Here is a 26109-nt window from a genome sequence, read left to right as displayed (position 1 = left end):
AGAAGGCCCTCAAAAAGTTATCATCAAGGATGATTGCAAATTTTTTTTAAAAGGTTAAACAGATGATGAGAAAAAAACAAAAAGCGATGCCCCCTAGTGGAGGCTGTCAAACTGTCATGTCTGAAAATGGGGAGGCTGGAGCGGCCGTGGGCACCTATGGGGCGGTGTGACTCTCACGTAGGGCTGGTCTACACTATGTCATTAGATCAACATTCCCCGCATTGGGTCGAATTTATAATTAGCTTGTCTACATTACAGAGCCTTTCCTGCCAACCTAAAGGGCTTTTAAAATTGCCTGTACTCCACCGCAACAAGAGGAGTAGCGCTAGTTTCGACCTTCCCAGGTCAAAGTAGGGGTAGTATAGACACAGTACAGTGTATTTCGACTTGTTTGGCCTCCGGGAGGTGTCCCAGAGTGCTCCAATGTGTCCCCTCTGGAAAGCACTTTCAACTCCACTGCACTTCAGCCAGGTAAACAGGAAAAGCCCCAGGAACTTTTGAATTTCATTTCCTGTTTGATCAGCATGGAGAGCTCACCACTACAGCTGACCATGGCTGCCCAGGTATGCAAACGTGCTCCGGCATGGAGCATACAGGAGATACTGGATCTGATTGCTGTGTGGGAAGAAGAGTCTGTGCAGGCAGAACTCTGAACCAGCAGAAGAAATGCTGACATTGATGCCAAAATCGCACAGGGCCTGGGAGACAAAGACTACACCATGGGCACACAACAGTACCGTGTGAAAATAAAGGAGCTCAGGCAAGTGGCATAAGACAAGGGAGGCGAACAGTCGCTCTGGTGCGGAGCCACAGATGTGCCGCTTCTATGAGCAGCTGCATGTGATTCTAGGCGGGGACCCCACTAGTACCGCAACACTCTCCATGGAGAGTGGATGGGTGAGATTCTGTGGCCTGGGTTGTGCAGGAGGTCGGACTAGATGATCAGAATGGTCCCTTCTGACCTTAATATTTATGAATCTATGAAACCTCTCAGGGGACACAAGTGGCCATGGGCAACAACAAGGAGGACGTTGTTGAGGAGGAGGAGAATAATGCACAGCAGGCAAGTGGAGGATCCATTCTCCCCGACAGCCAGGACCTTTTCCTAACTCTGGAGCCAGTCCCCTCCCAGGACCCACTGGTGTGGGACTGTGATGGCGAGGAAGGCACCTATGGTGAGTGCACACTTGTAATAACATTACAGGGGTTAAATGCAATTATGGTTACTGTTTAATTTGAGGTAAACAATTGGAATACAGTGGCGGTCAGCGCATTCACGCAAAAGGTGCTCCCCAGAAAAGCCTGTTTAAGTGCCAAGAGTGTCCACACTAAAAAATTTTCCCAGGTATGCCCTCACATTGCCTACCCTTTTGTGTGTGCTTACCATGCCTGCCTGCAAACAGAAATCTGCTGCCCAGAGCTCTGTCATGTGTTGAACCTTACTAGCAGGCTCTTCTTTTAAAACACAAAATTTGGCCGAGTTTCAGGGAATGTATTTACTGCTATGAATTGTTTCATTCATTGCAACAGTTAACCTTTTGTTTTCAACAACGTATGCTTTTCCTTGCAGCTGCAACATTTTCTCTGGGTGCTTCCTCCACTCCATCACAAAGGCTGTCCCAGATTAGAAGATGTAAAAAGCAGACAAGGGAAGACATGTTCTCTGATTTGATGCGTTCCTCCGAGGCTGACAGGGCCCACCTCCATACATGGAGGCTCTCACTCTCAGAGAGCATGCGCATCGACCAAGAGGGCCAGAAAGCAAGCAGGGAACAAGAGCATAACACGCAAGAGGAGATGTAGCAGCTTATGGGGGAGCAAACAGACATGTTGAGGTGTAGGAAAGGCAGCTAGACCTTAGAGTCCCATTGCACTCAATGATGAACCAGTTGCCCTCCTCACCAAGTTCCATATCCTCCTCTCCCAGACATCCTAGAATGTGGGGGGAGGGGGGCGGGAAGTTCCGTTATCCCTTGAACTCAGCTCCAGGGGATGGTTCATGGAGAGAAGGCTCTCATTCCCACAGCTTTGATTGCTTGACAGTGCAATTGTAATAAGCTATGTGTCCTTGCCCCTCCCTCCTTGTGTTATCATGCCCTACCTGGTTACCATTGCTATTCATTGCTCTCTCTGTTCAAGGGCAGGAGCAAGGCCTTGGGGCAGGGGTGGGGCAAGGTTGTTTGGTTTTCCGAAATCAGAAAGGTGGCAATCCTAGGTGGGCCTTGCTGGGTCACCGAATTGAGCAATTCCCATTGTGTGGTGCTTGCACAACTGTCTCTTACAGAATTGTAAATCTCGTTTACACTTTCCTTGCTGGTCAATGGCTCGTGATGGTCACTTACCACCCTCCTGGGTGTGGATCACCAACTTTGTTGTCACTGGTGAGCTAGCAGTGGGCATCTCCCAAACTCAAAACATATTTCAATAACGACCATATAGCAAAATCTCATAACTCCATACACACTAATGACATATATATTTTGACAGAGCAATGAGCTTCAGCAGATCATGACCTTTCATATGGTAACATACATGGCCTATTTTGTATGAAATATCACAACCATATACAAATGATGAATATTGAGTTACAGGGTGCTTCTTTGAGGTCCAGTGTGTCACAAGCATGGCCACTAATATCTGTCGATTTGTCAAGCTGCAACGCAAATTTGCCACTTGATTTTAATTTTTTTCAAAGCACCATATCAATATCACCTGACGTCGTCAATGCAGCAACTTATCGTGTTTTCTGAAAGGGCTTGGCACCATGGCATGGTTTGAGAGTTTCTCCCCGCACACAAGACATTGTGGCAGAGGTCAAGGTGGTTCCCCTGTAGATGAAAATCCATATTGCAGATAGCTCTCACAGAAGTGTTGGTTCACTTTCTTAGTTTCATGTTCAGCTTCATCAATGCAAGTAGATATGAAAATGCCAAAATCTTTTTCTTCAAGTATATGTCCATTTTTGGGTCATAAATTTGAAATTCACCACTGTAACTTTTGAGATTTGTAAGATTTGAAAAACACACTGACCATCATGTGACTCCACTAACGTCAAGTTCACATGAACATAGCATAACATTGCTTCTATCATAGGTTACTCTTAATTTTGTCTCATGAATATTCATAGAATCATAAAAGATTAGGGTTGGAAGGGACCTCAGGACTCTCTCTAATGTGTCCATATTCTTTCTGTAGTGGGAGGGCCCAAAACTGGACGCAGTACTCCAGATGTAGCCTCACCAGTGCTGAATAGAGGGGGAATAATCACTTTCCTCGATCTGCTGGCAATGCTTCTACTAATGCAGCCCAATATACCGTTAGCCTTCTTGGCAACAAGGGCACACTGTTGACTCATATCCAGCTTCTTGTCCACTGTAATCCCCAGGTCCTTTTCTGCAGAATTGCCTCTTAGCCAGGCGGTCTCCAGGCTGTAGAAGTTCATGGGATTCTTAGAATCATAGAATCATAGAATCATAGAATATCAGGGTTGGAAGGGACCCCAGAAGGTCATCTAGTCCAACCCCCTGCTCAAAGCAGGACCAAGTCCCAGTTAAATCATCCCAGCCAGGGCTTTGTCAAGCCTGACCTTAAAAACCTCTAAGGAAGGAGATTCTACCACCTCCCTAGGTAACGCATTCCAGTGTTTCACCACCCTCTTAGTGAAAAAGTTTTTCCTAATATCCAATCTAAACCTCCCCCATTGCAACTTGAGACCATTACTCCTCGTTCTGTCATCTTCCATCCTAAGTGCAGGACTCTGCACTTGTCCTTGTTGAACCTCATCAGATTTCTTTTGGTCCAATCCTTCAATTTGTCTAGGTCACTCCAGACCCTATCCCTACCCTTCAGCGTATCTACCTCTCCCCACAGCTTAGTGTCATCTGTGAATTTGCTGAGGGTGCAATCCATCCCATCATCCAGATCATTAATGAAGATGTTGAACAAAACCAGCCCCAGGATCCACCCCTGGGCCCTCCACTTGATACTGGCTGCCAACTAGACTTCGAGCTGTTGATCACTACCCATTGAGCCCAACGATCTAGCCAGCTTTCTATCCACCTTATAGTCCATTCAACCAATCCATACTTTTTTAACCTGCTGCCAAGAATACTATGGGAGACCATATCAAAAGCTTTGCTGAAGTCAAGGTATACCTTGTCCACCACTTTCCCCATATCCACAGACCCAGTTATCTCATCATAGAAGGCAATCAGGTTAGTCAGGCATGACTTGGCCTTGGTGAATCCATGTTTATGAGCCAATCCAGAATGAGGCTAGTAGGGTTAAAATCAAAACAAACATAGCGGCTAACTTTAGATCGCAATCTGTCTATTGTGCCAGAATTAACAATAACATGAAACTAACATTAAAGCTAAATACAAGAACTCTGGGCAAAAGCATGCTCAGGGGAGAAAGTGATGTGCACTTGAGATTAGGGATGACAAGCAATTAATAATTAATCATTTCTTCTCATTCCCAAAGTGGTCTTCTCAAGTGTATATAACTTTCTCCAGTGTTTTTAAATGCAATATAATTAAGTCCCACTCAGAGTATTGCTAACCTCAAGAGATGAGTTCTCCACCACCCCCACTCCCAGTTCAGCCCTCCATCTCATCTCTGCTTCTCCTGGGGTTCTTCCCCCCGCCCAAACCTGGAGGGTGTATGGGGGGTCCCCACTCTCCTTCCAGGCTGGGGGGGGGGGAGTTCCAGGCATAGGTGCCAACTCCGTAGGTGCTCCGGGGCTGGAGCACCCACGGGGAAAAATTGGTGGGTTCTCTGCACCCACCGGCAGCACCCTTTCCCGCTCCCTGCAGCTCGCCTCCGCCTCTTCCCCTGAGTGCACTGTGTGCCCACTTTTCCTCCCTAGCTCCCAGCACTTGCACCGCAAAACAGCTGTTTCGCGCGGCAAGCGCTGGGAGGGAGGAAGGGGAATGTGGCGTGCTCAGGGGAAGAGTCGGGGCCAGGGCAGGGATTTGGGGAAGGGGTCCAATGGGGCAGGAAGGGGGCGAAGTTTGGGTGGGGACTCTGGGGAAAGGGTTGGAATGGGGGTGGGGAAAGGGTGGAGTCGGGGCAGGGCCAGGGGCAGGGGGGGAGCAAGGAAACACCAGCGCTGGGGAAAGTTGGCACCTATGGTTCCAGGGGCTCTTCCCCGTCCCTGGACAGCGGCTGCAGGTGGTAGGGGGAGGGTCAGAGGAGCCGACCCATTGCTCACAGGAAGGGAGGAGAGGGAGACTGAACTCTGATTGGTTGCTTTGCCCCTGAAGGAGGCAACTCTATTCGACACTGGTGAGGCCTCATCTGGAGTACTGTGTCCAGTTTTGGGCCCCACACTACAAGAAGGATGTGGATAAATTGGAAAGAGTACAGCGAAGGGCAACAAAAATGATTAGGGGTCTAGAGCACATGACTTATGAGGAGAGGCTGAGGGAGCTGGGATTGTTTAGTCTGCAGAAGAGAAGAATGAGGGGGGATTTGATAGCTGCTTTCAACTACCTGAAAGGGGGTTTCAAAGAGGATGGCTCTAGACTGTTCTCAATGGTAGCAGATGACAGAACGAGGAGTAATGGTCTCAAGTTGCAATGGGGGAGGTTTAGATTGGATATTAGGAAAACTTTTTCACTAAGAGGGTGGTGAAACACTGGAATGCGTTACCTAGGGAGGTGGTAGAATCTCCTTCCTTAGAGGTTTTTAAGGTCAGGCTTGACAAAGCCCTGGCTAGGATGATTTAACTGGGACTTGGTCCTGCTTTGAGCAGGGGGTTGGACTAGATGACCTTCTGGGGTCCCTTCCAACCCTGATATTCTATGATTCTATGATTCTATGAAGGCAGTGAGGCAGATGGTCAATCAGAAGGCGGCTCCCTCACCCTTCCTTCCCTGCTCCCACTCTACAGGACTCAAATTGACTATCTTAACCAAGCTTTGGGAGATGGAATGTGACACATGCATAATATTTAAAAGGGGCCTCATCCCAGAGAGCAAAAGTACAGAAAGCAATCCAGCTCCGACACTCGCTGAAATACAAAGGAAGGTTTTTTTGTTCTCATATGTAGTTTTTCAAAAAATTCAGCGGTACGTCCGTTAGGGCCTGACGACACACCAGTGTGCCGTGCACACCAGTTGGGAAACACTGATGTACAAGACGCACCTGATGATTCTGTAGAGGACCCCCCAAACACCCAGTAAATGGCGACCCCCAAATAGATGTGTATAGGAAGAAGCTGGCAACAGGAATTACTTAGATTTTCGGCATGAGGTATATTGTGAGGAACTTCATTTTGTCAATCTTGAGTGAATAGGTTCAACCTGGCAGGTTAGTTGTTTGTTGATGACGTTAACGGTAGACTAGCCCCAGATTATTTTGTCCAGTTATGTTTAGAGCTATAATTGAAACAATCCTTTGTTTTCAGTAAGAACTAGGGATAATCCATCTGCTGAAGATTTCTTAAATCAGGCTGTTAAACTGCTATAGAGTAATAGATACATGTCGATGGGACGTTATGACTCATTGCGACAATTAAAAACATGAGCGGGGGTGGCCGTAGAGTTTTAAATTCTATCTTCAATAGTCAAATAGTCAGTAAAAAGAGAACGGTTAGTAGACCTGAATTACAATGATATTAATTTGTGTTTTATGAGTATCCTCTTGGCCGTCGTGTCCGACAGTAAACTTACAGAATTGTTAGATGGTGGAGAAAGCTGCAAGAGAAATTGGGGTGGTTAGATCAAAAACAGATTATGCTCAGTGACTTAGAATTGTTTGAATAGCATTTACCTGTCAGCCAATAAGTGGTGCTTTATGTGGAGAAAAGCGAATTTTTTTTTTTTTTAAAACAGGACCTGGTGTATCCCAAAACTTTTTTTTCAGCTTGCTGCATGATGAGCATTATTATGGGGCTCTGGATGCCAAAAAGTTCATATATTCATAGATATTAAGGTCAGAAGGGACCATCATGATCATCTAATCTGACTTCCTGCATTATGCAGGCCACAGAATCTCACCCACCCACTCCTGCAATAAACCTCTCATCTATGTCTGAGCTATTGAAGTCCTCAAATCATGGTTTAAAGACTTCAAGGTGCAGAGAAGCCTCCAGCAAGTAGCAAGTGACCCGTGCCCCATGCTACAGAGGAAGGCAAAAACCCCCCAGGGCCTCTTCCAATCTGCCCTGGAGGAAAATTCCTTCCTGACCCTAAATATGGTGATCAGCTGAACCCTGAGCATATGGGCAAGATTCACCAGCCAGATACCCAGGAAAGAATTCTCTGTAGTAACTCAGATCCCATCCCATCTAACATCCCATCACAGGCCATTCAGCTTATTTACCATGAATATTTAAAAATCAATTAATTGCCAAAATCATGTTATCCCATCATACCATCTCCTCCATAAACTTACCGAGTTTAATCTTGAAGCCAGATAGGTCTTTTGCCCCCACTGCTTCACTTGGAAGGTTATTCCAGAACTTCACTCCTCCCATGGTTAGAAACCTTCAACTAATTTCAAGTCTAAACTTTCCAATGGCCAGTTTATATCCATTTGTTCTTGTGTCCATGTTGGTATTGAGCTTAAATAATTCCTCTCCCTCTCGGGTATTTATCCCTCTGATATATTTATAGAGACCATATCTCCCTTCAACCTTCTTTTGGTTAGGCTAAACAAGCCAAGCTCCTTGAGTCTCCTTTCATAAGACAGCTTTTCCATTCCTCGGATCATCCTAGTAGCCCTTCTCTGTACCTGTTCCAGTTTGAATTCATCCTTCTTAAACATGGGAGACCAGAACTGCACACAGTATTCCAGGTGAGGTCTCACCAGTGCCTTGTATAATGGTACTAACACCTCCTTATCTCTACTGGAAATACCTCGCCTGATGCATCTCAAGACTGCATTAGCTTTTTTCACGGCCATATCACATTGGCAGCTCATAGTCATCTCGTGATCAACCAATACTCCAAGGTCCTTCTCCTCCTCTGTTACTTCTAATTGATCGGTCCCCAACTTATAACTAAAATTCTTGTTATTAATCCCTAAATGCATGACCTTACACTTCTCACTATTAAATTTCATCCTATTACTATTACTCCAGTTTACAAGGTCATCCAGATCCTTCTGTATGATATCCCGGTCCTTCTCTAAATTGGCAATACCTCCCAGCTTTGTATCATCCGCAAACGTTATTAGCACACTCCCACTTTTTGTGCTGAGGTCAGTAATAAAAAGATTAAATAAGATTGGTCCCAAAACCGATCCCTGAGGAACTCCACTGGTAACCTCCCTCCAGCCTGACTGTTCACCTTTCAATATGACCCGCTGTAGTCTCCCTTTAACCAATTCCTTATCCACCTTTCAATTTTCATATTGATCCCCATCTTTTCCAATTTAACCAATAATTCTCCATTTGTCACCGTATCAAACGCCTTACTGAAATCTAGGCAAATTAGATCCACTGCGTTTCCTTTGTCTAAAAAATCTGTTAGTTTCTCAAAGAAGGAGATCAGGTTGGTTTGACACGATCTACCTTTTGTAAAACCATGTTGTATTTTGTCCCATTTACTATTGACCTCAATATCCTTAACTACTTTCTCCTTCAAAATTTTTTCCAAAACCTTGCATACTACAGATGTCAAACTAACAGGCCTGTAGTTACCTGGATCACTTTTTTTTCCTTTCTTAAAAATAGGAACTATGTGGGCAATTCTTCAGTCATACGGTACAACCCCTGAGTTTACAGATTCATTACAAATTCTTGCTAATGGGCTTGCAATTTCATGTGCCAATTCCTTTAATATTCTTGGATGAAGATTATCTGGGCCCCCTGATTTAGTCCCATTAAGCTGTTTGAGTTTCACTTCTACCTCAGAATGGTAATATCTACCTCCATATCCTCATTCCCATTTGTCATGCTACCATTATCCCAAAGATCCTCTTTAGCCTTATTAAAGTATTTGTTTAGGTATTGGGCCATGCCTAGATTATCCTTAACCTCCACTCCATCCTCAGTGTTTAGCAGTCCCACTTTTTCTTTCTTTGTTTTCTTCTTATTTATATGGCTATAGAACCTTTTACTATTGGTTTTAATTCCCTTTGCAAGGTCCAACTCTACTTGACTTTTAGTCTTTCTCACTCTATCCCTACATGTTCTGACCTCAATAAGGTAGCTTTCCTTGCTGATCTCTCCCATCTTCCACTCCCTGTATGCTTTCTGCTTTTTCTTAATCACCTCTCTGAGATGCTTGCTCATCCAGCTTGGTCTACAACTCCTGCCTATGAATTTTTTTCTCCTTTCTTGGGATGCAGGCTTCCGATAGCTTCTTCAGCTTTGATTTAAAGTAATCCCAGGACTCCTCTGCCTTTAGATCCATAAATTCTTCAGTCCAGTCCACTTCCCTAACTAATTTCCTTAATTTTTGAAAGTCAGCTCTTTTGAAATCAAAAACCCTAGTTGCAGATTTATTTTTGTTTATCCTTCCATTCAGTTTGAACTGAATTAGCTCATGATCACTTGAACCAAAGTTGTCCCTTACAATCATTTCTTCTATGAGGTCCTCACTACTCACCAAAACCAAATCTAAAATGGCATCCCCTCTAGTTGGTTCAGGAACTACTTGATGAAGGAATCCATCAGCTATCACATCTAGGAAAATCTGAGCCCTATTATTATTACTAGCACTTGTCCTCCAGTCTATATTTAGGAAGTTCATAGAATATCAGGATTGGAAGGGACCTCCGGAGGTCATCTAGTTAAAGTCTCCCATGATCAACAGTTTCCATTAGTATTTACTTAATTAAAAACATTAAAAAGGGCTCTATCCATATCCAAATTAGATCCCGGATGTCTATAGCACAGCCCAAGCACTATCACAGGGGAGGCTCTAGTAGTTTTCTTCCCAATATGATTTTTCCCAGACAGGCTCTGTCTTATCCATTCCATGGCTTCTTATTTCTTTACATTCTACCTCATCATTGATATACAATGCTACTCCACCACCTTTACCTTTATTTCTGTCTTTCCTAAATAGCACATACCCTTCAATAGCTGTAATCCAGTCATGACTACTATTCCACCATGTTTCTGTTATCCCTATAATATCTAGTTTCACTTCCTGCACCAGTAGCTCTAGTTCCTCTGTTTTGTTACCTAGGCTCCTCGCACTGGTGTACAAAGATCTTAATTTTTGGTGTTTGGCCTTGCTCACATTCTTTACCCGATTAGGCATAGACATTCTACAGCCAGTATGACCTATTAGACTGGTATCCACGCTGCCCTTCCTCCTTATGTCCATTCTCCTACCCACGGCTGTAGCCTTCCTTACTTTGTTTTCTTCCCTCTCAATGCTAAAATCCGGTGTGGAGAATACCTGGACATCTCCCAACCATCTCCCCCAAATTCCTAGTTTAAAGCTCTCTTAATCAGTTGTGCCAACCTCCATCCTAGAAGTCTATTTTCTTCCCTACTCAGTTGAAGTCCATCCCGAGAGAACAGTCCTCTATCCATGAATGCCTCCCAGTGGCCATACATCCCAAATCCCTCCTTACTGTACCATTGCCTGAGCCATCTGTTGATAGTCATAATCTTGTCACACCTTTGTTGCCCTTCTCTAGGAACAGGCAGAATCCCACTGAAGATCACCTGAGCCTCGATTTCCCTAAGCATCTTCCCCAGCCTGGCATAGTTCCCTTGGTACATTCCAGCGAGAATCTACCGGTATCATTTGTTCCCACATGAAGGATAATTAGTGGATTCTTTCCCGCTCCCTTTAGGATCCTTTTCAACCTCAAGTCTACATCCCGTATCTTAGCACCTGGAAGACATCACACCCTTCTATTCTCTGGATCAGCTCTAGTTACAGGCCTGTCTATTCTTCTCAGTAAGGAGTCCCCGATCATGTAGACCTGCCTTTTCCTGGTGATGGTGCTATTCTCCAGTCTCTCCCCTGTTCCCTCTGGTTGCAAGTTCTTTCCATTCCTATTCTCCCTTGTAATCCTCTTCAACCCGTCCTGTATCCTCTTGGGGCTCATATTTGGTGTAGTCTCCATTCACTCTTCCCCTTTTCCTATAGGACTAGCTGCTCTTCTCTTCTTCCTTGCCCTTCCACCTTCAGTGACCACCTGCTGAGCCCCTTCTTCATTTTCCAACTCTACAAACCTATTCTTGGTTGGTGTGAAAAATTATTGTGAGTTTTGCCACATGCTGTACAATCACAAACTCTCTTGCAGGTGTTGGTGCCACCTCTGCTTGAGCACAAGGTATCCAGACAATATGGGCATGCAGCTGAGATGCCCTCGCTGTAGACTGTATTGCAGGTCCAAAGAATGTTTAGACAGACATATAGATGTGGCATAAAAATAACAAAAACTTTGTGATAAGTGTCAGTCTTATGTGGACAAGAGGTACAAATGCGAAGAGCAATGCTGTAAGCAATGTCAGAGTTTGATCTCTGGTGATGTAGACAATCACCTGTGTTTTATGGACAAAGTTAGAAAGTCTGAGTCATCAGAAAAGTATATTTTTTTTACAATTTTGAATGCATGCAGGAGACATGTGGCCACATACATTTTTGCTATGTCCGTAAAGCTGGAAAAACCCCAGGAATATAAGGGTGGTGAGTGTCTTTCTACCTTTATCGGGAAAAATTTCAAGGACTACACATTCATAGTGCACAGTTCCAAAGGTTATGATGCCTACTTCATTGTCAGAAAGTTACCGAAGGAAAAGATGTGCATGGAATTGAGAACTCAATGTAGTAAACTGATGTATGTGAAAGTTAAGGCCCTGGGGATTCGTATTATAGGCTCTTTAAACTTCTTGCCTATGAATATTTCCCACACTTTTCAACGCTCTAAAAAATTTAAATGATGTGGGGCCTATGCAGAGGTGGAGCTCTGCGGCGCTGACAGCGTGATGCCTGGGGAGAAAGCAGAATTTCTAGCAGGACAACCAATATGAGACATTGGACTGTATGATTGTCAACATGATATTGTAGAGAGAGGTCCTGAAAAATTCACAGAGGTAAAATTGTCTATAGATCCTTTCCGGTACACAAGTCTGCATGGCTATATAGAGGCTCATGTTTTCACAGCCCAACACTGTAGCACTACTTCTTCCAGACAACTATCACAGATAAAAAAAAAAATACATATTCAACACTGGTTATTCAGTGGCTGTTGTGTACCACTCACAAAGAAAATATATAGATATGGCATGTATTACAAGTTGGGGAATTACAGGTAGGATCCTACTTTCCAGAAGGTGATGCCATCATCAATGGGAAATGCACAGCCTTTGAATTTAACGAGTGTTTTTTCCATGGCTATGTCACCTATTGTTGTGAAAAAGCACAGCACCCTTTGACGGGGACGACTTTGGGGTTTCTTTATTACAAGACACAACTCAAACCTGATACAAACCGATAGCGAGTTTGCAGATTTCTTAAACAAAGCTCAATTGCCTCAACCTCTTGTCTCCTTTTTGTGGGGAAAAGTATCGCTATGTGCCTATATTACAAACCTAACCCTGGTGAAGAAATCCACAATTACAATTTTATCGGATTTTACCCTTTTGCAAACAAAATGAAAGAATACCCCCATCAAACACCCCAATATCATTCAGGACAAATTTGGACCCCATACAAATTACTTTGGAATTGCAAAAGTTAAAGTGTACCCTCCACAAAGCTTCTCTTTCCCACTGTTATCTGTCAGAGTGAGCACCACATTTTTGTTCTTGCTATGCCAAACCTGTGCAGAAACCAAGCTGTGGGAGACATGCACCCATACTGATGAGATGGCCTTCCTGGGGACTTGATGCACAGTGAAATTGAACATGACCATAGCAAAGGAGTACATGGCAGCGAAAATCTGTGAAATCTGGCATTTTGAAGAAAAAGCCAACAAACTTTCTGAGTACATAAAATTTCTCCTCCATCAATAACAAGAGTTTTCGGGGTATCCCAGTAGGTGCACACATGAAGAAAAACAAAATAAGCTAGTTAATGATTTCAACAAGAAAGAAGGGTTGCACTTATGCCAACATGAGATCACATTGAACCCATTTTGAACCCACATTAAAGTCAGGCCACACGGCTTCAAGAGGGTCGTGGAAGGCAGATATGTTAGCTCTAGAATGTTAAAGTTTTCCTACAAACTGAGAAGGGTTACTTCAGGTTAATTAAAGACCTGAATCCAATTAAGGGCTGCCTAAGACCTTTTAAAACCCCTCCTCCAGTGAGAGAAAGGGAGGAGAGAGAGAGAGAGAGAGAGAGAGACTAGCTGTTACCAGGCTAGTAGCAGCAGGGAAGTAGCTTCTCCAGGAGGAGAGGTCGTGTTCCTTCCCATAGGGGAAGCAGACAAGCCCAAGTGCTGGCTAGGGTAAGGACTGACACCCCAGGACAAACAACAGGATGACACCCCCTCCCAGCGAGGAGGCAGGGAAAGGTATTACCCTTTGTTTGGATCTATGGGACTAGTTCTCTTTTTTGAGAGGGGGAGGAGCACCTCTTAAGCTTACCCTCAGGCCTCCTGAAGACACAACCAAGGGAGCACTGAAAGGGGAGGGAAAACCCTGTCTGAGTGGGACTGATTACCCCAGGCCCACTATCGCTGGAAGGGAGAAATGCTAAGGCTGGCGAGAGAAAAGAGGTGCCTTGCCACAGTGCCAAATTACCAAACTGTTTTAAAATTCTCTGTGGGGTAAATTTGGCCAAAGAACAAACCTAACTAGTACCAGCATTTTCATACCTGATGAACTCTTTCAGTACCTGCTTTCCTCCACTTATGGGGTTTCATCCTATGAGTTTATCAACAATGAAACATGTTTGTCTTGGAAATATGCAAAAGATTGCTACACAGTCTCTGGCAATACAAACATTTCCGTAGCTTGTTTCACCACTACTTACTCCTGCTTTGAACTATACAACCTGTGAGACAATTTGCAAGTGCAGTGCTTGTATCATGACACGCACTCGGTGATATTGTGAAAAGGGAGAGAAACTGGAACCCCACTCCTGGGGGATTATTTAGGATACCACGTGAGTAAGATCCTGGCAGGCAAACCCATCACAGAGTTTGTGTCAGCAGGCCCAGAAATGTATTGGTACAAGCTGTTGGAAGGGAAGGCCTGCATGAAAGTCAAGGGGATTACCCTCAACATAGCAAATTGTGAAAAGATCAACGTTGACATTTTGAAAGATCTAGTCTTGGACTATAGCACAGACCGGGGTGAGAACACCCCAACAAAAAGATATATGTGCAGCAGTCCTCTATTGCAAAGAGCAACAATCAGTGGCTAATAGAAACAAAGACCCTTAAGAAAATGCAGAAAGTCATTTTCAACAAGAGGGTCACTAGAGAAAGATTTAAAACCCTTCCCTATGGCTTTTGAAAATGGATATGCAATGGAAACACCCCTTTTCTGTAATTCTTGTAGGGCCTAGCAACTGTAGGAAAAGTTACCTTATTAAAAATGTGTTGGATAATATTGAGCAATGTTATCTGTTATGCCTGAGAATATTGTGTGGTGTTACAGTTGCTGGCAACCTCTGTATTAAGAACTATTTGTAACTACTGTGACAGGGTCGGGCCAGATGGCTACAGGAGAGTGACAGAAGGCAGATATATTAGCCCCAGATTAAGTAGGTCCCTTTTCCCTTTTCCTTTGTTGGCTCTCGAATTTAACAGGGAGGTTCCAGAACAATCAAGATCTTTCTGGAAACAATTAAGGCAGACAGGCTCATTAGAACACCTGCAGCCAATCAAGAAGCTGCTAGAATCAATTAAGGCAGGTTAATCAGGGCACTTGGGTTTAAAAAGGAGCTCACTTCAGTTTGTGGTACGCGCATAAGAAGCTGGGAGCAAGAGGCACCAGGAGCTGAGAGTGAGAATGTGGACTGTTGGAGGACTGAGGTGTACAAGCATTATCAGACACCAGGAGAAAGGTCCTATGGTGAGGATAAAGAAGGTGTTTGGAGGAGGCCATGGGGAAGTAGCCCAGGGAGTTGTAGCTGTCGCACAGCTGTTCCAGGAGGCACTCTAGACAGCTGCAATCCACAGGACCCTGGGCTGGAACCTGGAGTAGAGGGTGGACCCGGGATCCCTCCATCCCCCCAACTCCCTCTTGATACCGGAGGAGTTGAACTGGACTGTGCATTCCACCAGATGGGAAGGTCTCTGGCCTGTTCCCCGATCCACTAGGTGGATCAGCAGAAACTGCAGGGATTGTTCTTCCTTTCCGCAGTGATGAAGCTAACTGAGTGAACAGCAGATTTGAGCCACGAAAGTGGCCAATATGGGGGCTGCCGTGAACCTCTGAGGCAAGAAAATCTGCCAATAAGCGCAGGACCCACCAAGGCAGAGGAGGAACTTTGTCACAGTACCCTTTCATCAATTTTGTGGAGGGGTTGCCTGTTTGTTTGTTTTTTTAAACAATGCCTGTTTCCTACCAGTAAAGTAAATGTGGTTGTTATAGATGATTTGATGAACTCTGCATGTGAAAGTGATGAAACTGAGAAAGCCTTTGCCAAGTATGTGCATCACAGGAACTTGAGCATTATGTATGTAGTTCAAAATGTATTTTGTCAAGGAAAAGAAAGTAACAAATTAACCTAAACAAGACCAAGACCATAATCAGGGTTCAAAAAAATTAGATAAATTCATGGAGGATAGGTCCATCAATGGCTATTAGGCAGGATGGGCAGGGATGGTGTCCCTAGCCTCTGTTTGCCAGAAGCTGGGAATGAACGACAGGGGTTGGGTCACTTGATGAATATCTGTTATGTTCATTCCTTCTGGGGCACCTGGCACTGGCCATTGTTGGAAGACAGGATACTGGGCTAGATGGACCTTTGGGCTGACCCAGTAGGGCCATTCTTATGTTCTTATATAAACACAAAGTACATTGTTCTGTTCAAAACCCCCAGGAATAAATCCCTATGCTTGCTTGGCAAATGTACCCTGGCAAGGCACAATCCTTTTTAGAAGCTTTTGAGGATGCTATCAAATAACCTTATGGCTACACTGAATCAAGTCATGATCCTAGACAACTCCCAACTTCCAATCCAGTGATTAATTTATCTTTATCAACCATAACAAGGTCTAGAAAAATGACCTCATGTAGCGTGCAATACCTTTTGTGTTAGAAAATTATCAGCTGTAATGTTTAGAAACTCCAGTGATGTTTTACTGCTGGCTGCATGAGACCTCCAGCATATGTATTCCAAACTGAGTTCCTCCATAACAATGCAATTTTTTGTTTCCACACATTATTTTACTAGATGCTCTTGTGCCTTGGTGACACATGAGGCCCCCCCAAATCTTTCCACCTCCCTCTGTCTAATGCCACGTTTCTTGCTCTGTTTCCATGACAGCAACATCTTCATCTACACACTTTACAAACAGGTGCTTATCATGAATCTGGTTTTGGGGAGTCCAGCCCTTCTTGAGGAGTGATATACTGAACTCCAGGAATACAGGTGGGCTGTGGGTTGGTGTGTGGGGCGGAGCCAGGCTTTTTGAGAAGGCTTCCTGAATCTGCATCATCTTTTCAGCACAATAGGATGATAGTTCTTTGCGGCGCTGGGTGCTCAGCTCTGATGCAGGTTGTAGGCACCCAGGATTGCTGAAGCAGTTTACCACCATGGATAGCTCCTTGGGGCAGGGTTTGCCAGCTTCAATGGAGGCTCATAGGAAGGCTCTTGACCTGTATTTAAGCCTCAGCATGAGCTTGGAAGAATTCCTTATGTTTCATTTTTTGTCTTTATCAGCCTTCGATTTTGCTGTTGGCTCTCGAATTTCTGCCCTTCTTTCGTCTTCTGGTTGAGGGTATCAGAAAACCAGGAGGTCTGCCTGGGCGATGGGGAGGAAGGGGCCACTAGGGGCCAGCATGTTGATGGTCCAGGCTAGTATACACGGATCATGATTCACCAGGTCCTAGCTTCCTTATATTGTGAGTGGAGTGTTGCTGTTCTCTAGCACACTATAGAATTTGTTAGTGTCCATGAGTCTTTATGGTCACAGATTCATAGAGGTCTAAAACCAGAAGGGACCACTGTGATCATCTAGCCTGACCTCCTGTAGAACAGAAGCCAGAGAACTTCCTCCAGATAATCCCTCGAGCAGAGCTATTAGACAAGCATCCCATCTTGAAGTAAAAACTGCTACTGATGGAGAATCCATCACAATTCATGGTAAGTCGCTGTTCAAATATTTGAACCTTATTTCCAGTCTGAATTTGTCTAGCTTCTACTTCCAGCCATTGGATTGTGTCAGATCTGCTAGACTGCAAAGCTCATGGTTAAGTATTTTTTTCCTGTGACCGTACTTAGACTGTGGTCAGTCATCCCTGAACCTTCTCTTTGATAAACTACGCAGATTGAATTGCTGGAGTCTCTCACTATGAGGCAGGTTTTCCAACCCTTTAACGTTCCTGCTGCTCTTCTCTGACCCCTCTTCACTTTATCAATGGCCTTCTTGAATTGTGTCCAACCCTGGTGTCCCCAGCATCAGCAGCCTCTGTCACACCAGAGCCAGCTACATAGTAACTTGTGTTTGAAAAGGCATCTTCTTGAAAGTCCTTTTAGGCCTCTTTTTTGTTCAGTTACCCTGGAAATGGATGTTACAGCCTCGAGCACGTGGCTAGCTCCTCCCCTCCCCACAGGGCCATCACCTCAGCCACCCAGGGTACCCAGGGCATGCAGAGCCCGCAGTGTGAGGTTAGGACTGATCCTGTCCTGACTCTCTCCTCTGCAGGCCAATGGTACCACACGGAAGGCTGTCCTCCGAGTACACCTGGTGTTTGATGCTGACAGCCAACTGGTCCCCTTTCCCTCCAGTCAGGTGCTGGAAACCAGCCTGCTGGGGGCCCTGGAGGCCGTGGTGGAGTCTGTATTGCAGGTTGGTACCTCTGATTCCCAGCCTGGCAGGTGTCCCTCCCCAGCTATGCTGACACCAGTGAGAGTGGGGAGTCTGCCTGCATCCAAAGAGCACATTTGAGGGCCCAATGGCCATCCATCCCCTATGCCAGGCTCTTCCTGCTGCACTGCCATTACTGAAGGTCAGGCACATGCCTGGGGCTTAGGTGCCTTCACCGCAGTGGTGGTGGGCGATGGGAGTAGCCAGCTCCCAGCAAGATCTCTGTGTCAAGTCAGTGCTTCAGCTATGTGGATGGGCTGGCTTAGGGGCAGGGAGTAGGGAACTGGTGCTCTTGCTATGGAGGAGTGGAAAGAGCTGGTGGTTCTTGCTGGGAGGTTAGAATGGGTGCTCCTGCTGTAGGGTGAGGAACCAAGCGTCAGTGTTGAGGTGGGCCTGACCCAGAGGTTGAAGGACCCTGTTGTGTGGACTGGAGGACTGTGCCAAGCACCTTTCTGCAGCCAGTGGGGATCTCCCAGTCCCTCTCCTTTCTCTGCAGGTGACCCGCACCAGAAAAGAGAAGCCAGTGACCCAACCTGAGCAGAGTCCTGGAGAGACAGAGAGTCTCAGAAGTCAGGACTTGGCAATGGTGCTGTGCAAACCCCAGCCAAGTGGTAGGTGACTTCCTCATGCAGGGTCTCTCTATCAGGGCCGGTCCACATCTGCTGCTTCCTGGCCAGAGGAACACTGCCACAGAGCCTCCCAGGGTGGGAGACAGAGCAGATGAGGCAGAGGCCCTGCTTCTGCCCACTACACCCGAGGTATAGTCATCCCTGCTGAGGTGGTTGGTTGAGACCTCGCTGTCTCTCTCTTTCTCCTGTGCAGCCTTTCTAGAGACAGATAAAGGAGGCCCTGGGGCCCCCGAGCCCCAGTCCCTCGATGAGCTGCTCCAGAGTCTGCCTGCTGAGGAGCTCTGTGGCCAGGAGCCACAGCTGGTGCATCATCTGGATCTGAAGGTCATCGGGGGTCTGGAGGTGAGTGGGCACCGGCTGAGGAGCCAGTACCCAGTGCCATCGAGGGAGCAACTGGAGCAGGACCTGCACTCGGACAGCAGTATCCAGGGGGCCCTGGCCAGCCAGCGGGCTTTGCTGGCGGTGAGTGAGGGGGGCTCACTGCACTGAACTAGTCAGTCCAGGGCTGGCTAGGCTCTTTTCCCTTCGCAATGTCTCTAAGAGCTGGCCTTTCGCCAGAGCTCTCAGCCCAGCCCTATGCATCCTCGGCCCAGGGTTGCCTGCATGCTGCCACCCCATCCACAGCTTGGGCACGTCTGATCATGTTGCCATCATCCCTCATTGTCCCACAGCGCCTCCCTGCTTCTCCACTGCTAACAGCTGATTGACCCCCGCAGCTTTGGAGAGTCCAGTTGCACCCGGATAAGCATCCCTCGGCTCACGCTGTGTGCACTGGGCCCTAAAGAGACTGAGCTCTCCTTGGAGTCTGTGAAGCACCCAATGTAATTGGGCCTGATCCTGACTGGGGCCTCTGGGCATTGCTGCAGTATCATTCATCCTGAACTCCCCTCTGCCTCTCCCCCATCCCTCCTATTTATCTCCTGCCCACCCAGGGCCTTCCCCTGTAGGAGCCCTTCTCTAGCACTCACTCCTCTCTGACCTCTTCCTCCTGGAGCTCCCCAGACAAGGGCCCCAGCCTGGCTCTTCTCTAAAGCCATTGCCTTACCTGGGTGATAGCTTGCCCCATTTCAGACAGGCAGCCTTGCCTGGGGAAGGAAGTGGTATCCTGGAGTGGGGGCTGGGCTCCCAGGGACCAGGCTGCTGGGTTGGGCACCAGCTGTCGCTTCGGAGTGGGTTTTGAGGGTAGCATAGGTAATGGTGGGGTTTGCTCTGTATCTCCTGGGGCTCGGTGATGTGGTTTGCTGAGAGCCCTGTGCTATTCCTGCAGGAGGCACTGAGTGAGACCCAGGAAATCTGCAAACAGCACACATGGGTGGCAGAGATCCACAGCTTTGCTCACAGCTGGAGCCCCAAGCAGCTGGAGCTGATGAAGGGCTGGCCTGCGGGCAAATATGTGCAGCGAGTCGTACAGCTGCGTGCCTGGACAGAACGTGTCAGAGAGGTGCCCTCCATGATCATCACCTGCAACCGGCTCCTCATGGTGGATTGCAGCACCATGCAGCAGGAGACTGGTGTGTGGGGCATGAGGGGACATGCAGAGAATGGTGCGCCCTGTGGGGGGGGATTGCTATGTGGTCATCGGGAGGGGCAGAGGCGCTCACATGGGCACAGGGCAATGAGCTCCTCGTGGAGCAGGCAAAAGTCAGGTGAGGTTAGTCGTGGCGATGGAGTCTGGGGGGTGGGGGGAATGGCTGGTCACAGAGGGGAGCAGTGATGGGACCTGACAATGGGCTCCAGGGGTGGAGGGTGTAGTTGGTCATATGGGGGGAGGTAATGGGCCTTTATTAAGTGGGGGAGCTGTGGACTCTGGAAGTGTGCGGCTGGTGACGTGTGGGGGAGCTGTGGACTCTGGAAGTGTGCTGCTGGTGACGTGGGGGGGTAATGGGCCGTTAGTAAGGGGGGAGCAGTGGACTCTGGGAGTGTGTGGCTGGTGACATAGAGGAGGGTCGATATGGCCCCAGTTTTGGAGAGTGGTAGGTGCTGGGTGGGGTTGCTGACGGGCAGTGATGAGCTGTCAAAATCTGAAGAACCGGTTCCTTCAGTCACTCCGGGTCTTCGGCGGCGCGTCCTTCACTTGCTCCGGGTCTTTGGTGGCACTGAGGGACCCGATGCTGAAGTGCTGCTGAAGACCCGGCACAAGTGAAGGACGTGCTGCCGAAGACCTGGAGCATCCGATGAAGTGAGCTGTAGCTCACAAAAGCTTATGCTCAAATACATTTGTTAGTCTCTAAGGTGCCACAAGTCCTCCTTTTCTTTTTGAGTAAAAAGGGATTCTCAAGGGGAGCCTCCCGAGCTGGGAGCTCAGGCAGGCCGGACAGTACAGTCTTGTGGGCCAGATATGACCTGTGGGCTGGAGTTTGCCCAACCCTTTAACAACCAGTTCTAAACCGGCTTCTAAATTAAACAGCCGGTTCACGCGAACTGGCGCAAGCCAGCTCCAGCTCACCACTGGTGACGGGTGCAAGTCGGGGTGTCTCTGTGGTCACACACAGAGGGTTGGGGGGTGCCTGTGGATGGGAAATTGGTGATGGCAGCCCTTGCCTCATGGCCTGATACCCGCTTGCTCCATGCCCCCCAGTGTCCCTGCTAGACTCTATCATCAAGGAGATCCTCTCCCTGCTGCTGAGTGAGACGTCCCAGCGCAGTGAGATCCTCATTTCTGAGCTTGGCGGGGTCTTGCAACTCTACCAGAGTGTCAGCACTGACATCATCATCATCGCCAAGTGCTCTCAGAAGGTATGGCTGGAACAGACCTGGTGCCATGGATTCCGGGCTCAGCCAGCTGGGACCCAACAAGCATCCCCACCTCATGGTCCCACCCTGTTTGGGCCATCTGCTGGGGAGGCCCCCACTTCACTCCTCCTTGAGCAGGCTGAGGCCTCCCCTTCCCCTACCACTGCCCGTTGCCTTCAGCTGGATCGGCGGCCATCCCCAAGGAGCAAGGATTCAGCCCCACCACCCAAGCCAGGCACTCTGTATGGGGTCCCATGCTGGTGTAGCAGAGAGGTGGCTGCTGTCAGCGGGAGTCTCCCAGAGCAGTGGGCTTCAGAGCTAATAACTAGAGCTGGGCAAATAGTCAATTCACCAAAGAACGCTTGTCATGGCACTGCAGCATGTACATTCTGACTGAATTTGGTGATTAGTTTCAGATGAAAAAACCTGAAAATAAAAGTGTCAGCAATGTGGAAGCAACCTGTTCCACCATTGCATTTTGTTAACCCAAAGAAAGGGGTTTTGGTTTTTCATTTTATCCACAGAAATGGACAAAATTCCATTTGTTACATTTGTTTTTCCAGAGTTTTCACTCAGCTCTACAAATAAACTAGTGGGGCATTTCACCCACCATGCCTCAGTCTCTCTGAAGACTCATGGCAGGTGTCTCTGTGCCAGACACACTTAGCACAGCTCTGCCTCTCAGAGCAATAGAGCCAGAGAACAGTGGTTTCTCAGTGTGTGGAAATCTGGGGCACTCAGCATGAAGGGCTGAGAGATCTGCTGGGAAGGGAACAGATGGGGTCCAGACCCAGTCTGACAGAATGGCGCTCACTCTTCCTGCAGCTGGAGCAATACGAGGGTCAGATGACAGAGCTGCAAGAGCGTGTGGAGTATGTGCGAGCTCTGAACGAGGTGATCCGTCAGCACTTCCGCCCATTCAGCCTGGATGAGGAGAACCTGGAGAACCTGGTGAGGCTCCCAGCAATGGCATGCTATGGTTGTGAAGGGAGACCATAAGAACTGACAGACTGGATGAGGCCATTATCTTGTCTACATCTTTAACCTCAGTGACTTGTTGATGGCCAGTTTATAGCCATTTGTTCTTGCCTCTCCTAAGGCAGGTTTTCCATTCCGTGAATCATCATAGTAGCCCTTTTCTGCACCTAACCAGTTTGAATTCATCTTTCTTAAACATGGGAGACCAGAATTACACACACTATTCCAGATGAGGTCTCACCAGAGCCTCAGATAATGGTACTAACATTTTCCTGTCTCTACTGGAAATATCTCATCTGATGCATCCTAGGATTGCATTAGCCTTTTTCACAGCTGCATCCATATTGGTGGCTCAGAGTCATCCTGTGATAAATCAGTACACCCAAGCCTTTCTCCTCTTCTGTCCCTTCCAACTGTCTCCAGCTTATAGCAAAAATTCTTGTTAGTCCCTAAATGTATGACCTTGCACTTTGCACTATTAAATATCATCCCATTTCATCAACTCCAGTTTACAAGGTCATCAAGATCTCCTTGTATGACGTTCTGGTCCTCCTCTGTATTGGCAATATCTTCCACCTTTGTGTCATCTGCAAATTTTATTAGCACACTCACACTTTTTTTTGCCAAGGTCAGTAATAAAAATGTTAAATAAGAGCAAGTCTACATTACTGCTTAAGAGATCTAATTTATGTTGCTCAGGGGTGTGAAAAAGCCTCCTGCCTGCGCCCCCCAAGGGCATAAGAACAAACCAGAAAGATGTGCAGAAAGAATAGCAAATATGACAGGCGACCAGCTTGGCTTAACAGAGAAATCTTCGGTGAGCTTAAACACAAAAAGGAAGCTTACAAGAAGTGGAAGCTTGGACAGATGACTAGGGAGGAGCTATTACCAGCAGGAGAGAGAGAGGGGAAAAAAAACCTTTTGTAGTGATAATCAAACGTGGGCCATTTCCAGCAGTTGACAAGAATGTGTGAGGAACAGTGGGGAGGTGGGGGGAATAAACATGACTCCATCGAGAGACTGCTGAATTGGAATTAATTTGCAAACTGGACACCATTACATTAGGCTTGAATAAAGATGGGGAGTGGATGTGTCATTACACAAAGTAAAACTATTTCCCCATGTTTATTTCCCCCCGCCCCATTGTTCCTCACACGTTCTTGTCAACTGCTGGAAATGGCCCACTTTGATTATCACTACAAAAGGTTTTTTTTCATTTTTTTTTCCTCTCTCTCTCTCTCTCTCTCTCTCCTGCTGTTAATAGCTCACCTTACCTGATCTCTCTCATTACAGTGTGTATGGTAACACCCATTGTTTCATGTCCACCCTGACTGAATTGGCCTTGTCATCACTGGTTCTCCACTTGTAAGGTAACTCCCTTCTCTTCATGTGCCAGTATATTTATGCCTGTATCTGTAATTTTCACTCCATGTATCTGAAGAAGTGGGGTTTTTACCCATCAAATCAAAAATAATAATATAAAGTGGGCACTGTGCACTTATGTTCTGTGTTTGTAATTGAAATCAACATTGAAAACATAGAAAAACATCCAAAAGTATTTAATAAATTTCAGTTGGTATTCTATTGTTATAAATGTGATTAATCATGATTAATTTTTTTGAGTTAATCGCGTGAGTTAACTGCGATTAGTCGACAGGCCTAATAATTTCCCATGTGGAACTGTATCAGATGTCTTACTGAAATCCTGGTAGATTAGATCTACTGCATTTCCTTTGTCTAAAATAACAGTTATCTTCTCAAAGAAGGAGATCAGGTTGGTCAGGCATGTAGTTTCCTGGATCACTTTTTCCCCCCTTTCTTAAAAATGGCAACTATATTAGCAATTCTCCAGTCATAGGGTATGACCCCTGAGTTTACTTGCTATTGGGCTTGCAATTTCATGTGCCAGTTCCTTTAATATTCTTGGATGGAAATTATCTGCCCCTCCCCCTGAGTTTGAGTTTGACTGCCACCTTGGAATGTGGTAATTTCTACCTCCATATTCTTGTTCCCATTAGCCATCCTGCCACTACCTCTAAGCTCTTCATTAGCCTTATTAAAAACAGAGGCAAAATATTTGTTTAGGCATGGGGCTATACCTAGATTCTTTAATCTCCACCCCATCCTCAGTGTTTAATGGTCCCACTTCTTCTTTCCTTGTTTTCTTTTTATTTGGATGGCTATAGAACCTTTTACTCTTGGGTTTAATTCCCTTTGTAAGGTCCAACTCTGCTTAGTTTTTGGCAGTTCTCACTTTTCCCCTACACTTTCTGACCTCCAAGAGGTAGCTTTCTTTGCTGATCCTTCCCATCTTCCATTCCTTGTAGGCTTTCTGCTTTTTCTTAATAACCTGGTTGAGATGCGTGCTCGTCCAGTTTGGTCTGCAAATCTTCCCTAGGAATTTTTTCCCCTTTCTTGGGAGGCAGCTTCAGATAGCTTCTGAAACTTTGACTTAAAGCAATTCCAAGCCTACTCCACATTCAGATCCTTGAGTTCTTCGGTCCAGTCCACTTCCCTAACTAATTCTCTTAATTTATTAAAGTTTGCCCATTTGAAATCAAGGATTTTGCAGATCTATTTTTGTTTATCCTTCCATTTAGTTTAAACTGAATTAGCTCATGAACACTCAAACCAAGGTTGTCCTCTACAACTAGTTCTTCTATGAGGTTCTCACTACTCATCAATATCAAATCTAAAATTTTGTTGGTTCAGTGACTGTTTGGTGAAGAGATCTATCAGCTATCACATCCAGGGATATCTGGGCCCTTTTATTCTTAATAGCACTTGTCCTCCAGTCTATATCAGGGAAGTTAAAGTCTCCCATAATCACACCCCAAGCACTAGCTCAGGGGAACCTCTAGTAGCTTTCTTTCCCAAAGTGATTTTGGCCCAAACAGACTGTTTTATCCATTTCATCACTTCTAATTTCTTTACAGTCTACCTCATCATTAATGTACAGTGCTACTCCCCTGCCTTTGCCTCTAGCGCTGCACTGTCCTGTGTGAGATGTTGGGGACCAGTCTGGCACGTGGTTTCCAGATGAGGCCTCACCATTGATTGATTCAAAGGTATTAGAATATTCTCTGGATTATTCTCCCTCCCATCCCTTATGGATCTGAACATCTTTGCTTTTATGCCGACAGCTGTGCATTGATGCCCAGGTTGCTCTCCTGAGCTGATGCAGTTAGGTAAGATGTACAGGTTAGATTTTCCCTCCAGGTTGCTTTTCTTTGTATTGACCTTGAATTTCATCTGCTATTGTGCTGCCCATTCCCCTGGCTGGGTTTGGACTTTCTGAAGTTCCTCAGAGTCCTTTCTGGCCCTGGCTAACCTAAGTAACATTGGCACCTGCAAAAGTAGCCCCCTTACTGCTCCTCTTCTTTCCACATCATTTCCACCAGGTTATTTCCACACTAAGAAAGCCAGGAACTAGTCTGGAACCTTGCAGCCCCTACTGGTCATGCATGCTTCTCAGTTCCAGATGAGAAATTAGTTAAATTGGAGAAGATGGGGATTAATATGAGAATTGAAAGGTGGATAAGGAACTGGTTAAAGGGGAGACTACAACGGGTCCTACTGAAAGGTGAACTGTCAGGCTGGAGGGAGGTTACTAGTGGAATTCCTCAAGGATCGGGCTTGGGACCTGTCTTATTTAACATTTTTATTACTGACCTTGGCACAAAAAGTGGGAGTGTGCTAATAAAATTTTGCAGATCACTCAAAGGTGGGAGATATTGCCAATAGGGAGGAGGACTGGATTATCGTACAAGGAGATCTGGATGACCCTGTAAACTGGAGTAATAGAAATGGGATGATATTTAATAGTGCAAAGTGCAAGGTCATACATTTAGGAACTAAGAAGAAT

The 26109-nt window shown here is 46.2% G+C and overlaps 1 protein-coding gene across 1 annotated transcript in view; it reads left to right on the top strand.

Moving 5' to 3' along the window:
- DNHD1 (dynein heavy chain domain 1) overlaps positions 1–26109 on the top strand; it is a 145328-nt gene that overhangs the window by 13829 nt on the left and 105390 nt on the right. The window contains 6 exon segments of the mRNA XM_043503758.1: positions 17743–17886; positions 18401–18515; positions 18727–18995; positions 19801–20044; positions 21112–21269; positions 22092–22217. Coding sequence (XP_043359693.1) covers positions 17743–17886; positions 18401–18515; positions 18727–18995; positions 19801–20044; positions 21112–21269; positions 22092–22217 — 1056 coding nt within the window.

Source organism: Dermochelys coriacea, chromosome 1 (genome assembly GCF_009764565.3).
Source record: "Dermochelys coriacea isolate rDerCor1 chromosome 1, rDerCor1.pri.v4, whole genome shotgun sequence".
Lineage (NCBI taxonomy): Eukaryota > Metazoa > Chordata > Testudines > Dermochelyidae > Dermochelys > Dermochelys coriacea.
This window is presented reverse-complemented; position numbering and strand designations above follow the sequence as displayed.